Genomic DNA, 14,398 nt, shown 5'->3' on the forward strand with positions numbered 1-14,398 from the left:
GTGTCTCTGAGACCTCAGGCACCTGCAGTAAGTTTCCCCCAGAAAGTGTAATACTTGCAGCTAAAAATAACAGCAGTAGTCGAATAGTGACCCAGTATTTAGAGATCACATTTCAAACACGTAGAGGGGGTGGAAGTCAAACACACAATTCATGAAGGTACGATACACACCAGAAATAATTAAGAATTCGTGAAACCATTAGCTTGAGCTGTTTAATTTATCCTAACCAATCTGGACAACCAAATGCTTGAATGTGAACCTAGTTTTTCCCTTTTTTCTCACCACTCAGCTTGCCTCGCATCTTTGGTGCCACATAGCCATAGCGATTGAGCAACGTGTCTATGCTACCAAGGTCTCTCATAGCAAACTCCCATGCCTCGGTGCCGTTCACCTTAAATGCCCTCTTGTAGAAGGAATAACTGCTGCTGATTTCTTGAGGTCCGTGGCCGTGAAGTTTAGAAAGTGGAGGGTTGATGATACTGTCTTTAGGCGGCATGGAGTTGTTGACGTAGTATTTGGCCACCATGTTTTCACCTTCGTGTTCATTGAGCGCATCACCCTTGGAGCTATCTTCTGCAGTGGCAGTTTTCTGCTTCTTTATGTCTTTGAGCTTTTTGATGATCTCCTCTGTATCGATGGGGTTCGACACGTCGAACATTCCAAGTGTGCTGGAGCGTCCGTGGGCAACCAGTAAACGCCGGAATGTGTTGGGCGACATCGATGTGACGTGTGACGCATTCATTTCTAATGGCAGCTCTGCTTCTGATGGGGGTGGAATCTGTTGAGTAGATAACGTGAATTAATATGCGCCTGTCAACTATAATAAAGACACCGGAGAGTCGTCGATAAATGACTTTGTTAGAATAAAGTATTGGATGGAATTTATTTCTGCCGGTATGACCTTTAGGGTTCAAGTTACAGCCTGCCGTAGTTAGAGATCGGGTACAGTAAGTCAACAAGCAAGAACTTTGCTTCAGTATACATGCTACAGTTAGGGTACAGTAGGTCAACTAGCGAGAACTTTGCTTCAGTATACGACCTGTCGTTGTTAGTGTACAGTAGGTCAACTAGCAAGAACTTTGCTTCAGTATACGACATGCTACAGTTAATGACTAGTTTTCCTAGTTATAAAATTATTAACTTGTACCAAACCGTAAACAATCCAGAGGGACAATATCATTTCACAATTACAAATTTCGTTGTTACAACTCAACCCTAATTAATTAAGTTAACATCCAAAACTAATAACATAATCATACAGCACAGAAAGGGACACACATTAGATTGCATGTTTCATTAGCCACACTGCCAAATTAATGAGTGTGTGACGGGCTAGTACTTCGCGTATCAATGTTTCCACTTGTATAAATCTTCAGCTGTTTTAACTTACGGGAGTTGTCAAACGGTAGTGTGCTTGACTGCTAATCCCAAAGTACCTGAGTTCGCTTAAATCTGAAAATACGGACCACACGGGTCACAGAAACAGGTGAAATCTACTTTATCTGCCCCAAAGTTCCGCCAGGTTGAAAGGTTACTTTACTTCTTAACCTTCACATGGCTTTTTATAAAAGTACCATTATTATGGATTATCGCCATTCAACCCGTACACACTTCTGATACAGCTTGCCAATACTACATCTAGACAAAATATGTCAGTATTATTACTAGCTGGATCTATATTAGGCCTGGCAATTGCTCAGGAGCCTACCACCACAATCAAACGTTTTAAGGTTAATTTTTAAACATTAAAAATGAATAGATCTAGATATTTAAAAAAAAATACTTATTAAGGAAGGTGAAAACTTAATGGCTACTGGCTAACTAGATCTAGATAAGTGGCTCTTAACCTTTTTGGAGGCATCGAAACCCCCATCAGCTTCTAATGCCCATTCACCCAACCCTTCATAATAGGACAAATAAAATGTTTTTTTTTTCAAAAGCAAATCATATCTTCCCCCGAAGAAACGAAATGGAAATTATATAGAAAACATACTTTTACCAGTGTCCACCCCCCCCCCCCCCCGGAAAATGTCCGCCCCCGAAAATATCAAACGCCCCCCCCCCCCCACGGGGGAAAAAGGCTGGAAGAAACACTGATCATCCACGACCACTAGTTCTATCGTCCGCATTGGCGAAATCCTATTAGTTGGGTGTGTGTGTTGACCTCCGCAGAACCACTAAGACTGACTTACTAAACCCATGGTGTTCGATCGAACCCAGATTAAGAACCACTGATTTAGATCTAACTCTTATTTTTCTTTATTTCAGTGTAACAACAATTTATTCATTAACATAAATAGATCTACACTCTACACTAATAACTAGCGTGCAGATTATAAATCTAATAATCTTCGCCCTTGTCCTTTTAGAACTAATGTGGATAGATCTAGCACCAATAGGTCTAGATCACTAGAGTCTAGTATTGTACAATAGTATCTAGAATTCTAGTTATTATTGTTATTTATGGTATACATTAAAAAAAAAAGAATATTTATAAAATATCAATATAGAACAGGGGTCTCCAAACTACGGCCCATGGGGCCGGATGCGGCTAGCGATGTCCTCTCATCCGGCCCGCGGAGCTCTTTTTGTCCACAGAAAAAAAAGTTTGTTTGAGATGGCTGAGGAACTTTGCTCAGAAAATTGAAAACAATTTGAAAATATAGCTTTTGGTGCAACTACCATTGCCCGCCGTGTTGCAGACATTGGCGAAAACATCTTGGCTCAAATCGCGAAAAATGCATCAAGTTTCGCTATTTTTCAAATGCAATGGATGAGTCGCTGGACAGCTGTTCTACCTCTCAACAAGTTCAAAGAAGGGCGGGTAGGTTTTTATAAGTTTTTACCCATGGAAGACTTTCCCAATAATAAACATTTTGCTTCAATGTACCTTTCACATTGTGGAACAACATACTTGTGTGAACTAACATTTTCTAAAATGAAATATGTGAAGAATAATTTGAGAGCAAGCATGGACCTCGATTGTGTTGAAATGTGTATATAAATTATATATTGTTGGGGGGGGGGGGGGGCGGGGGGGGGCGGGGGGGGGGGGGGTAGTAGACGTTTTTCGGGGGGGGGGGGCGCTCCGCCACCCCAAATAGATGCCTGAGAAACTGCACCTGATCTGATAGTCCATAGTTAAGGCGGCCCTCTGGCTGAAAAGTAAGTGGAGACCCCTGATATAGAATATAGATCTAGATTTAGATCTATATCTAGATCTATGCATAGAGAGATCTGGATCTAATGTCTTTAATGTTTTAGTACACAGACAATGTATTGCTACACTATTCATACGTCATAAAACTTAGGGAAGTTATTGAGTATAATCCTGGGCAGTGGCGTAGCGAGGTCGGGTGTCACCCGGTGCGGCACTTAATGGTGTCACCCCCCAGAGGCGTAGCGACCCTTCCCGGGGACAAACTTTCAAGTTTTCGATTTGCACCCCCCTCAAGTTTTTCTCTATATATTTTGCTATTTTTTGCCTTGGTGTCACCTCCCTAAATGGTGTCACCCGGTGCGGTCCGCACCCCCGCCCCCCCCTCGCTACGCCCCTGATCCTGGGTGGGTTTCTACGATAAAGACAAAAATTTCGGCCAAGATTCTACTGAGGGGGGGGGGGGGGGGGCTTTGACTTAGTGACTACACACTGTCTGTGTGGCTGTAGTCTGTGGTCATTAGATTTAAAATTGTAGTCTACTTTAACTTTTAGATTAATGCTTACTTTTTTTTCACTGCTATTTGTGAGTTTTAATAAACATACATGTCAATACAAAGACTTGGTTTCTAGGTTGTTAGTGACTACACACTACACTACACTACTAGATCTAAATCTACACTCTTCTACACAGTGACAGTGTGAGTAAAGTAAACACTCAATGATCAATCTTAATCAAACTCAAGTGATCGTATTGTTATTGTTGTAGTTGTAGGTCAGAAGATTTAAAATTGTAGCCTAATTCTAGATTAATGCTTAAGTTAAGTCTATAAGACTTACCGGACTGTTTATTTTCACTGCTATTCGTGATTTTTAATGAACTTACATAGGTTTTTTTAATTTTTATTTTTAATGCATTGTTCCAGATGTGATAGGAATCCTAACGGTTTCAATATGATGTCACGAAGTTGTGTACTTTTTTGCGTCACCGCAGAGACAGGGGCGAGCAGCGCAAAAAACAAAAAGAAAATATTTGTTAGAGTTACTTCGCTTCGGAAGTAAAAAAAACAACAAGCGAAAGCGTCATCAAAAATTGTTGTTTTCAATTGGTGGTGACTGGTCACGTGAAATTTGTTTGCCAAAGTAAATCAAGATCCTAGATCTCACTATTTTAATAGATCTACAATCTATATCAATATCTAGACATCTAGTACAGAATTTAGATAAGTTATTAGGATCGAGTGAGTCATACAGAATTTCTTGTTATTAATAGAATAATAGTATTAATTAATACTAGATCTCTAGATCTAATAAATAATAATAATTATTTTATTAATTATTAATTACTATTAGTAGTATTAGAATCTAGATAGTTAGCTACTGTTTCACTACTGACTACGATGTGCCTATTACTATTCATAATCATAATCAATGAGTCACTCAATAAAAAAAAAGTCATTCACTCAAATTACTGCTACTCAACATCCCATTGCAATTAAAATTAACTTTCTTTACACTATTTCAGTAATATAGGCCTAACTAATATGGCGAGTGGTGGATTTGATATAGCGAAAGCTGGTTGGCTGTACCGTCAAAGTAAGTGCTAGATCTAGATCTAGATTCTAGATCTTGTAGTAGATCTAGTAGGCCTGGCCTATATATATATCATATATACTATAGATTCTAGTTATAGTAATCTAGTGTTAAATCTAGATTCTAGAATATTCTAGATTAATCTGGAATCTAGATCTAGATCTAATCTAGATACTAGTTAGTAGATAGACTGTAGGCCTAGTTTGTTGTTTGTTGATTTAACTTGATTTAGACTCCAGAGTACTGAGAGTAGATAGGCCCTTTAGGGGTCATCCATAAATAATAAATGAGGTCACACTCGTAGGGGGGAGGGGGGGCTGTAATTTTGTGATGGTGTGTGATGAGGGGGAGGGAGGGGGGGGGGGGGGCTCAGATGGTGTGACATCACTTTTTTGCATTATAAAAAAGCAATGTTAGAAAACGAGTTTTAGCCGTTATTTCGCGTTTTAGAAAACGGTTTTAATAAATTTTAATAGGAATTGATCAAAATACTCAATGTTGAATGAGTTCTGACAAGATTTTGGAAAAATATCGATGTTTTAAGAAAAATTCAACAGCAATTTTGAGGGGGGGTTGTTGGTTGAGGTGTGACATCATTTTAGGGGGGGGGGGGGTCTGGCTTTTTGTGACGACGTGTGACGGAGGGGAGGGGGAGGTAAAAATCGTCAAAAACAGTGTGACGTCATTTATGGTTGAACCCTTAGGCCCTGCCTACATTAAACATTCCGATTAAAATTGAGATCTTCAAGTATCTACTTAACTTCTAGCTAGGCCTATTAGGCCTACAAAAAATCTAGAATAGTTAAGAAAATATATTATTAGATATCTATCTTGATTCTTGACTAGATCTAGAATCTCTAGTTTCTCTAGGTATAGCGGACTAAATTTTTCAGTTAGGGGGGACGGGACGGAGGACACTGGTAAAAGTATAACTTTTCTATATAAATTTTCATTTCGTTCGGGGGGATGGAAGAGATGCCTGGAAGAAACACTGCCCTCCCCTTTTGACTAGTGCTTTTATATAGGGAAGACACAAACATGAATGGAATCCCTATAACTATAAGTGCAGGATAGATATTGTACATAACTCAAATGCATTATTGTCACCAGGCTCAGTTCTTCACAGGTGGAAGAAGAATTGGTTTGTTTTGGATCGCCAGGGAGACTTGCGGTACTTTGAAAGCCCAGATACCCCCAGAGCTGAGGAGCATATTGTGGTTCGGGCAGCGGTAACACAGATCAAAAGTGGACACGATGTAAGAGTTGAGCCATTTCTTTTGCATATTTGCCATTCTTCAAATAAACTTTGTATATATCTTATAGTATACTGTCTATATCTGATATTATTATTTATTTTAAAAATATATTTTAAACTCAAAGCTGACAAAGTTAACAAAAATTTGAAAATATTATTTGTATAGTTAATAAATGTTCATCAGTGTTTACCTTCCAAGACACTTGTTTTGTAGTCAACTTAAAGAATAGTTAAAAACTTCCTGAAGGTCTAGACCTCAGGATTGTAGGACGGCCCTTATGTTTGTCCACCCAGCTCTGGTAGGTACCTGACTCACTTTGTGGAAAGTGAAGGCGGCTGGGCATAGTGCTGACCACACCATCCCTTCATATGCCGAGGTCAAGAAGCATATGAACTACTTCATTGCCCTATGGATCTTTATGTCTAAAAGAGGACCTTAACTTTTTTCTACCAACAAGACTGGTTAAGAACATAAGTTTTAAAACTCCCTTAAATGTGCAAATTACACTGCCTGATGTTAAAAAAAATTTTTTTTGCTACTTTTTAGATGTGATTGTTTTGAAAGAGAATAAAAGTTTCTGTATTTTAAAATCAGTGTCGTAAAGCTGACCCACCAGAAGGGGTTGGCCAAAGTAAAGCGTTTTACCTGGAGCTGAAGATGAGGGAGAAAGAGTCCATGCTTCTGTGTGCAGAGTCTCTTGATGATATGAAGTGAGTGCTATTTTTAAATGTCTCCATTAGAGATTTATTTAAGTATATTGGTTTTTTTTGACATACAATGAAAATAAAAATGAACTTTTTGTTTTTGCTTTAAGGCTTCTTTCATAAACAATGTCACACTTAAAAAAATTTTTGCCTTCCCGTCATCACAACTTTCAGACACGCCCCAAATGAAACCCCAAATTAACTACCAAAGCTCAGTTTCTAAAATTACTTTTTAAAACACGAATGTGTCTTCAGACTTTCTGAGCCCCACCCCTCCCCCAAGAGACATATTGTCACCAACGTTTGTAACCTCTTCCCTTCTTGGATTGTTACATCATTTAAGACAACCCTCTACCAGTAACTGGTTTAATCAAACATCATTGCAGGTTTTATACAAACCACAATGTTATGCTTTGAGTTAATCATTTTTATCACTGGTGTAAAAAAACAAACAACTTCCCTATTTGCCCAGTTAAAACTAAAACCTAAACCCTCATACAATTTATATTGACATATATTAATATTATAGAAAATGCAAAAAAAAAAATAAACTAACTTATACATACTCTTAAACATTATTATAGGGCATGGCTTATTTCCCTTGAGGAGGCTCGCGCTATGCCTGGACCCGTATACCCCCCACCATACGTTGCTAACACCACCACCTCTTATGTTGCTCCCCCTGGATATGTTCATTATGGATCTCCTTATGTTGGCTATGGTTATCCAGGCCAGGTTATCCAGCCTGCATCACAAGGTCAGATAGAAAAATTCTTAACATTTTTTATTTGATATTTTGATATTTTTTTTTTTTATATAAATTTAACATTTTTATTTCTTAAATTAAAATTTTTTAAAGGGTTTATTAGTCTATATGGAATACATATCATCACAAAGAGCTTTACAATTTTCTATGTATCTTATTTATTGCAATTCTATGACACTAAATAATATTGACTTTAACATGTTTTGTACATGTAATGAGAATAAAAGTTTTTTACTTAAACCTATGATTTCTTTTGAAGCCAGAAATTTTAACCAAGCTAATTTATTTCCCTAGTGATTCACACGCCGACAGGGACCACAACCATCATTAATGCCCCTCCTGGTCAGCAGATTGTCTATGTGGACGATGGACCCTACCGATACAGGCGCAGCTATCGTCCAGGATTTTATCCAGTACCCTTGTTTTTCTGGTGATTCCAGAACAGACAGAAATCAGAACTTCTGTTCTATTGCTAGATAGATTAAAGAAAAATACACTGTTTCTGATAACTCAGTCTGTTTTACTTGGCTTTAGTTTAATGTTTAAAGATTCTGATTTGAGCAAGATTTTTTAATTTTTATAATTAGACCCCAATAGTGTTTGAAATATTTGGCCAATCCAATTAATTAGCTAGTATTTTTAAATGAAGCAACTTATTAAGAATTCAACTTAAGTTTTAAAACAGTAACATTTAAAAAAACAAATCTTTACCCTCATCCTAATTAGTTTGTCATTGTAAATATTGCTGATTAATCAGATAAGTAAATAGTTATTTATAGAGTAATGACTTGGCCGTAGCAATAATAGTAACTCATTATACAGTTCTATAAGCTGGTATCCCTGTTTATAATAAATAATGGCACCAAATTATTTTAATTATAATTTATATTAAAAAATTCTAGCTATTTAATAATGTAGTCATATGGATTTTAAAAAAAAATGTGTATTCTGAAATAAAGCTAAGAAATGTGATGCCAAAATTTTAACTTCTTCCAATGAATATTTTTATCCAACAGGAATACCAGTATTTGTTGTTGTTTTACTTTGATTTTTTAAGTGCTTTCAGCTTTTTAATATTAAATGTGTACCTTGTTGTGTAAACATTATTTTAATGATACAATGATTTATATAAAAGCATAAGTTGCACTAAAATGTGCAATTTTTTCATAATTTTCATTAATGCATAATCCATTTTATTTCACATGTTTTTGTATCTTTATTTTTTGGATCTTATTCTTGTAAACATTTCTACATTTCTGCACAATAAATGACAATTACAATAGGCAAGAGAAGTAATAAAATTATGATTTTTAAACAGCAATTTACAAAGGAATTTTAATTTAACCTTATTTTTTTGTATTTTCATTCCACTGTTTTGAAATTTTTAAAAATTCTCTAATCAGCCATTGTTTAAATAGTTAATTAGATTTTCGAGCAGCCCGCATTATGTGATTATATTGTAGAATTTCTTCATTCTGTGTTCATCATGATTTACACCAGTTCGCTCCCCTGTTATTTACAGAGACCTAGCTTTACAGCTTTGTCTAAAATATCAACTCTTATGGGCTTGATGCTGACTTCTGACAATCCAGAGGGGGGAAAAAACTGTGCTAGTCATCAAAAACGCAGTTAGAAAGAGAAATTTTTCTTCTCAGATTATTTTAACGGTTGCCTTGATATTAGTAAGCTTTATATTTTTTACAAATTTATTCAGGACAAAAATTTGAAGTTTTGAAGTGTAATGAGTGACAAGGAAAGATGTTTTTTACCATTACATGTTTTGTAACATCACTCATCAGAACTAAGATCTGTTAAACTTTGTAAAATATTTTGGTATTGTTAAAAATCCTTTAAACACATAGCATTGTATCTGTATATATTTGCTGGCTTTTCATTAAAATATAACCATTTGATTTTCTTTGTCTCAATTTGCATTAAAAATAAAGGGAGATAACTCGGGTTTATTTAAAAGTTGAATGGATTATTGTATTTATTGTTTATGATTTTATTCGTTTGGCGGCTTCAACTACTTTCATTTATCAAAATCAGCGCCTTCTTATTACACCAGTAAATGTTAAGTTCCCTGAAGATCCAATGGGGCATGAGAAGTAGAGTTCACCTGTTTCTATGCCCTTGGTAAACGAAGGAGAGTGTGGTCAGCAATATGCCCAGCTTTCTACCCTTTCCCTAACGTGAGTCACGTACCCATTAAAGCTGGGTGAACTCAGGTATAGTTGTAGCCTGTTGGTCAGACGTCCCCCTCAGCAAGCGGACCGTAGTGTCGGACACGCAAAAAGTGACAGAAATCATAAATTTGGAGGTGACAACAGTGACAAATCTGATAATCCAACACCACTGATTGGGTAGGTGACCCTGTTCAGCTCCTAGGCTCTCCCCAAATTATTTCCCTTGATTTCACCCCCTTACCTAATCTATCATAAGGCTTTTAAAAAAGTTTCACTCCCTGCATTGACAACGCTAAAACTCCAAGTTTCTGAACTCAAAACTTCTACATGCAGGTAGGTTATCTCTGTTGATAATGTTGAGAGACAAAAGGTGGGATTTTAAGGTGTTTATTACTTCCAAATCTTTGAGAGCTTGGGTTTTTTTTTGTTCTAAAAAAATTAATAAGATTGGTGTTGGGTCATGTACGCTAGCTGGTTGGTCATAGAACTGTGGGTAGATGATAGTTCTATCTTTACGTTAGCTCATGGGTCTCCAAACTTTTCAGCCCGAGGGCCGCATTAACTATTAAATATCAGTTGGGGGGGGGGCAGAGTTTCTTCCAGGTATCTCTTTGGGGTGGTGGTGTCCCCGTGCCGCCCCCCCCAACGAAATATAATTATATAGAAATATATACACATTTTAACCCCCCCCCCAGGAGAAAAAGTCTGAAAGAAACACTGTCGGGGGCCGACAACACACTCGAGGTCCAAGTTTGTTCTTTTTGGGCAAACATAAAAACCTACCCGCCATTTTTTGAACTTGTCTCTAAGGAAGTCATTTGCTTGCAATTCAATGACCTCCATCTGCAGTTCATTTGGGCAACGGGTTACATTTGCTTCAAATGGGTTTTGAAACAGTCTCACTTCTTCTGCCTTCGATTCCTATTCAGAAAATCGCAGCTTGAGGTCTTTGATGATCTCGCATGCAAATGATGTGGGGAACTCAGCTATCGCTTCAGCAATGAAGGCCATGCACTGCTGAAAGTGCGTCAAGTTGTTGCCCTGTATTGTTCCAAAAACATGGAACAGCTGTCCAGTGACTCATCCATTACAAAATTGCGAAACTTGTTAGCAGTTTTCACTATTTGAGTCACAATGTTTTCATCCATGTCTGCAACACGGAGGGCAATGGTATTTGCACCCAAAGCTACATTTTTAAATTGTTTTGAATTTTCCGGGCAAAGTTCCTCAGCCACCTTTAGCAAATTTTTTTTTTCCGTGAACAAAAAGATCTCCGCGGGCCGGATGAGAGAACCTCGCGGACCGCATCCGGCCCGCGGGCCGTAGTTTGGAGACCGTGCGTTAGCTGGTTGGTATGAAAGTTTGGGTAGATGATAGCTTTTGTACGCTAGTTCTTAAAGTCTTTGATGTGCTTAAAACTCCATGGATGAGCGGTCGACTTATCTTATAGGCCAAGTCTTATGCTACTGCACATAGTCTGTGCATCACAATCTGTAATATATACTTTACCCAATATCCGCCTCCACGGAAAGTTTCAAAATGTCTCCGTAAAAAAAATCTGTAAGAAGCAATTATCTTTATTTCACTTGGAAAGGCAATTTACAACAGGTAGTATAGATGTTACTCGTTACTGACGCACACTTACTTGGGTTGGCTTAGGTATAATCAAAAACGGTGATAAAAACTAAGATTAGATTAACGATTAAGTGCGCCCCCACTTCTCCCTGCTCAAGTCCTCTGACATTACCGCGACAGAAAACAAGACAATAGATGAACGAGAGTTCTTCCCCTTGGTATTTGCATTGTGTCAACATTGAAGCCAGTCCACCGTACAATAGACAAGCTGAAAGCGTTCGTGTTTCCAAAACAGCTTCAGATAAAGATGGTTATTAGTCTCGTCCGGTTAATGCGCCGGCAGAGGGCTCTCAAATCAACACCTTTACCCGGTAGTAGCCGAAATAAGCCGCAAAACTCGATTGTTTCCCGCTGTTTTTGCCCGGGTCGAACGCTTGTTGAGGAAAATACTGAGGCTGCTTCTCGTGTATTTTTTTCTCGATCAGACAACGAAGTGAAGACGAGAGTTTTTAAAGAGCTTTCAGTATCGAGGCTAAATGTGAAATCTTGTTGAAGGCAGGACGAGATTCTTGTAGCTCATCTCCGGGAAATCTAGGCATTTAAACAAATATTTCTTTCACTCTTTAGGATCGATTAAAAATACTTATTTTCCATGATATAAAAAGCACGCCAGCACGTATGCACGTACGTACGCGCGCGCGCACACGCAAACAAACAAAAAAGAAACAAGATAAAACACACAAAAACAACAACAGATACTAAATATTTCAGCTGACTCCCTTATTATTATGAACGCACGTTTCTTGATATTTAAAAAAAAAATTCTAATCATGTCTTAATCACGTCACTTAATTTATTTTTTAAAATAAAGACAGTGTGAGAACGATATAATATTAAACCATTTACATTCTAACACCACTAGACAATGTGAGAACTATGTAATATCCAACTATATACACTAAAATTAAATAACAATACCATTATCCAACAGATTAAATATTTCAAATTAAGTGGGAGTGATCTCCCCTAAACTTTCTCGAATTATATTATATAACACTACGGGGGATGGCAACTCGTGATACAGACACACTTTTTAAAATCAATTTTTAAATACTTAAACTTTTAAAAGTTGAATAGAATCTCACAGAAAAAGCATTGCGCACCAAGTGAACGGCAAACAATGAATGGAACATTACTTTTTAAATTCATATGCGTTTTTTAATGTATCGGAAATAGCGTAAAGTACTACTTCCGGTCACGGGAAATTACTCAAAATTCGTCAGACAACAAAGAATTAGATTATATGTAAAATTCCATCTATCTATCAGAAACAGAACTTAAGTTATAGGCTTTTAAAAAACCGAAAGTAGACTAAATTCCACTTCCGGTTCCCGGAAATCGCTGAAAAATTGATACTGAACTGCAAATTTTCTGTAATACTTATAAATGAAATTCCATTAATCTAGCTATAACGGTACTCAAGTTATCGTGTTCACAGACACTCAAACATACACACACACGGAAACAATTGCAAAGCCCAGTTTTCCCGATTCGATGACGCGTAAAACGCTAAAATTAGGATAAATCTGGATTTATAATTTTTGCCCGATTAAAATAAGTCCCCTATACTCCGTATATGATGAAGTACTGAGGCGTAGAACGGTGAAAACTGTCAAAATTTCATGTGATTTTTGTGCACGATTACAATACTTTCTCTCTACTCTGTATACGAGAAAGTAAAAAATAAAAATCGGGAAACTCCAAACAGCACCATGTTTACTTTAGTTAGTGCGGAACCCTTCTAGTGATCAAAGCGACTCTCATTATGGTCTTTTATTTTTCTATTTTCCTCATGATTTCCTACAAAATGTGAAGACTGTGTTCATGAACTTTGGTGAGGTTGGTTTCACAATGCAGTCTGATATTTTTACACAATTTTAGCGTTATGCTATAATAAATTATAGACTTTTAAATGATGCTTAAAATATGTAGCCTACACCTGGGCCTACATCTAACCAGGACTAGATCTAGATTCTAGAACAATCAACTATCATTCGTTACATAAACAATAACAACACTATTAATGGCATATACATCTGCTATTATATCAACATACAGCAATACTTTTTTAAACAGGTTAAAGTTACCAAAACCATTGCAAAGAGAAGGATTATAATTAGTTAGTATAATTTGAAAAATTAAACCTCTAATATTATTTACTTAAAATTTGTCTAACTTTAAAAATTAAAGTGAATAAATAATTACTGTAAAATCGCTCACTAAAAATTCAACCGGCGTTTCTTGGTTTTTATTTTAAACTTCACGTTATCACCCGCAAAACATAAACTTTCGTTTCCTCCCCCCCCCCCGTCCAGTTCTACAACACCCCATTACTTACGCTCAGCTCCACCATGGTGACGCCACTAGTATGACGTCACTAACGGGACCTTTCCCTCAATTACCAGACACACAAAGCACTTGACGCTCAATTAGTGCCATTTTAATGAATGCACAGCATTGTTAATTAAACACATTCAAACATATTGACACGTACTACTGATGAACTCACCACTATCATACACGATATCAGATATCGGTGATAATTCATCTAGTGCTATGTTGCGAGTCGACTAACCATGCACACATATTCCTATTGTCAGTACCGCAGCTAATTCATCTAGTGCTATGTTGCGAGTCAACTAACCATGCACACATATTCCTATTGTCAGTACCGCAGCTAATTCATCTAGTGCTATGTTGCGAGTCAACTAACCATGCACACATATTCCTATTGTCAGTACCGCAGCTAATTTATCTAATACCTTTTTTACGAGTCAAACAACAGTACACGCGTCAGTATATAGTCAGTATCGCAGCTAATTCTAACCTTAACTTAAACCAGAAACTCGTTGTAACCCTAACCCAAACACTAAATAAAACCCAACCCTAGGTCTACACTATCAATATCGACGAGATTTAGCTACAACTAATAAGTAAGGATCAATACATTAATACCCAAGCAAGTCTATGAATCAAAATCCTTACAATAAAATCGTAACAAATCCACTCAAATTGACATATTAATTTGCTACTAAAAACACTTTCAGACAGTCCCCCCAAAAAAAAAGTTGCTGAAAAAGTTGGCGGTAAAACCCACTGTG

At 37.1% G+C, this 14,398-nt stretch overlaps 2 protein-coding genes across 3 annotated transcripts; one reads left to right on the plus strand and one right to left on the minus strand.

Moving 5' to 3' along the window:
* Positions 1-188: 188 nt before the first annotated feature.
* LOC131941570 (uncharacterized) lies at positions 189-4,164 on the minus strand. 2 transcript variants are annotated; one of them, XM_059300871.1, is made up of 2 exons: positions 4,044-4,164; positions 189-778 (listed from the first exon to the last, which is right to left on the minus strand). In XM_059300871.1, exon 2 carries the CDS (start codon positions 740-742, stop codon positions 260-262), a length of 483 nt encoding a protein of 160 aa, XP_059156854.1. In that variant the 5' UTR covers positions 743-778; positions 4,044-4,164; the 3' UTR covers positions 189-259. The 2 variants fall into 2 exon arrangements, with proteins under 2 accessions (XP_059156854.1, XP_059156853.1); XM_059300870.1 differs by having other exon boundaries at positions 3,998-4,158.
* A 109-nt stretch (positions 4,165-4,273) lies between these two features.
* On the plus strand, positions 4,274-9,389 carry LOC131941599 (pleckstrin homology domain-containing family B member 2). The gene is made up of 6 exons (XM_059300922.1): positions 4,274-4,398; positions 4,683-4,753; positions 5,861-6,006; positions 6,601-6,716; positions 7,295-7,467; positions 7,771-9,389. The coding sequence occupies exons 2-6, from the start codon at positions 4,702-4,704 to the stop codon at positions 7,908-7,910; spliced, it is 627 nt and encodes a 208-aa protein (XP_059156905.1). The 5' UTR covers positions 4,274-4,398; positions 4,683-4,701; the 3' UTR covers positions 7,911-9,389.
* The last annotated feature ends 5,009 nt before the right edge of the window (positions 9,390-14,398 follow it).

This window comes from Physella acuta, unplaced genomic scaffold (genome assembly GCF_028476545.2).
Source record: "Physella acuta isolate Inbredline_101_S28 unplaced genomic scaffold, ASM2847654v3 ptg000366l, whole genome shotgun sequence".
In the NCBI taxonomy this organism is placed as follows: Eukaryota; Metazoa; Mollusca; class Gastropoda; family Physidae; genus Physella; species Physella acuta.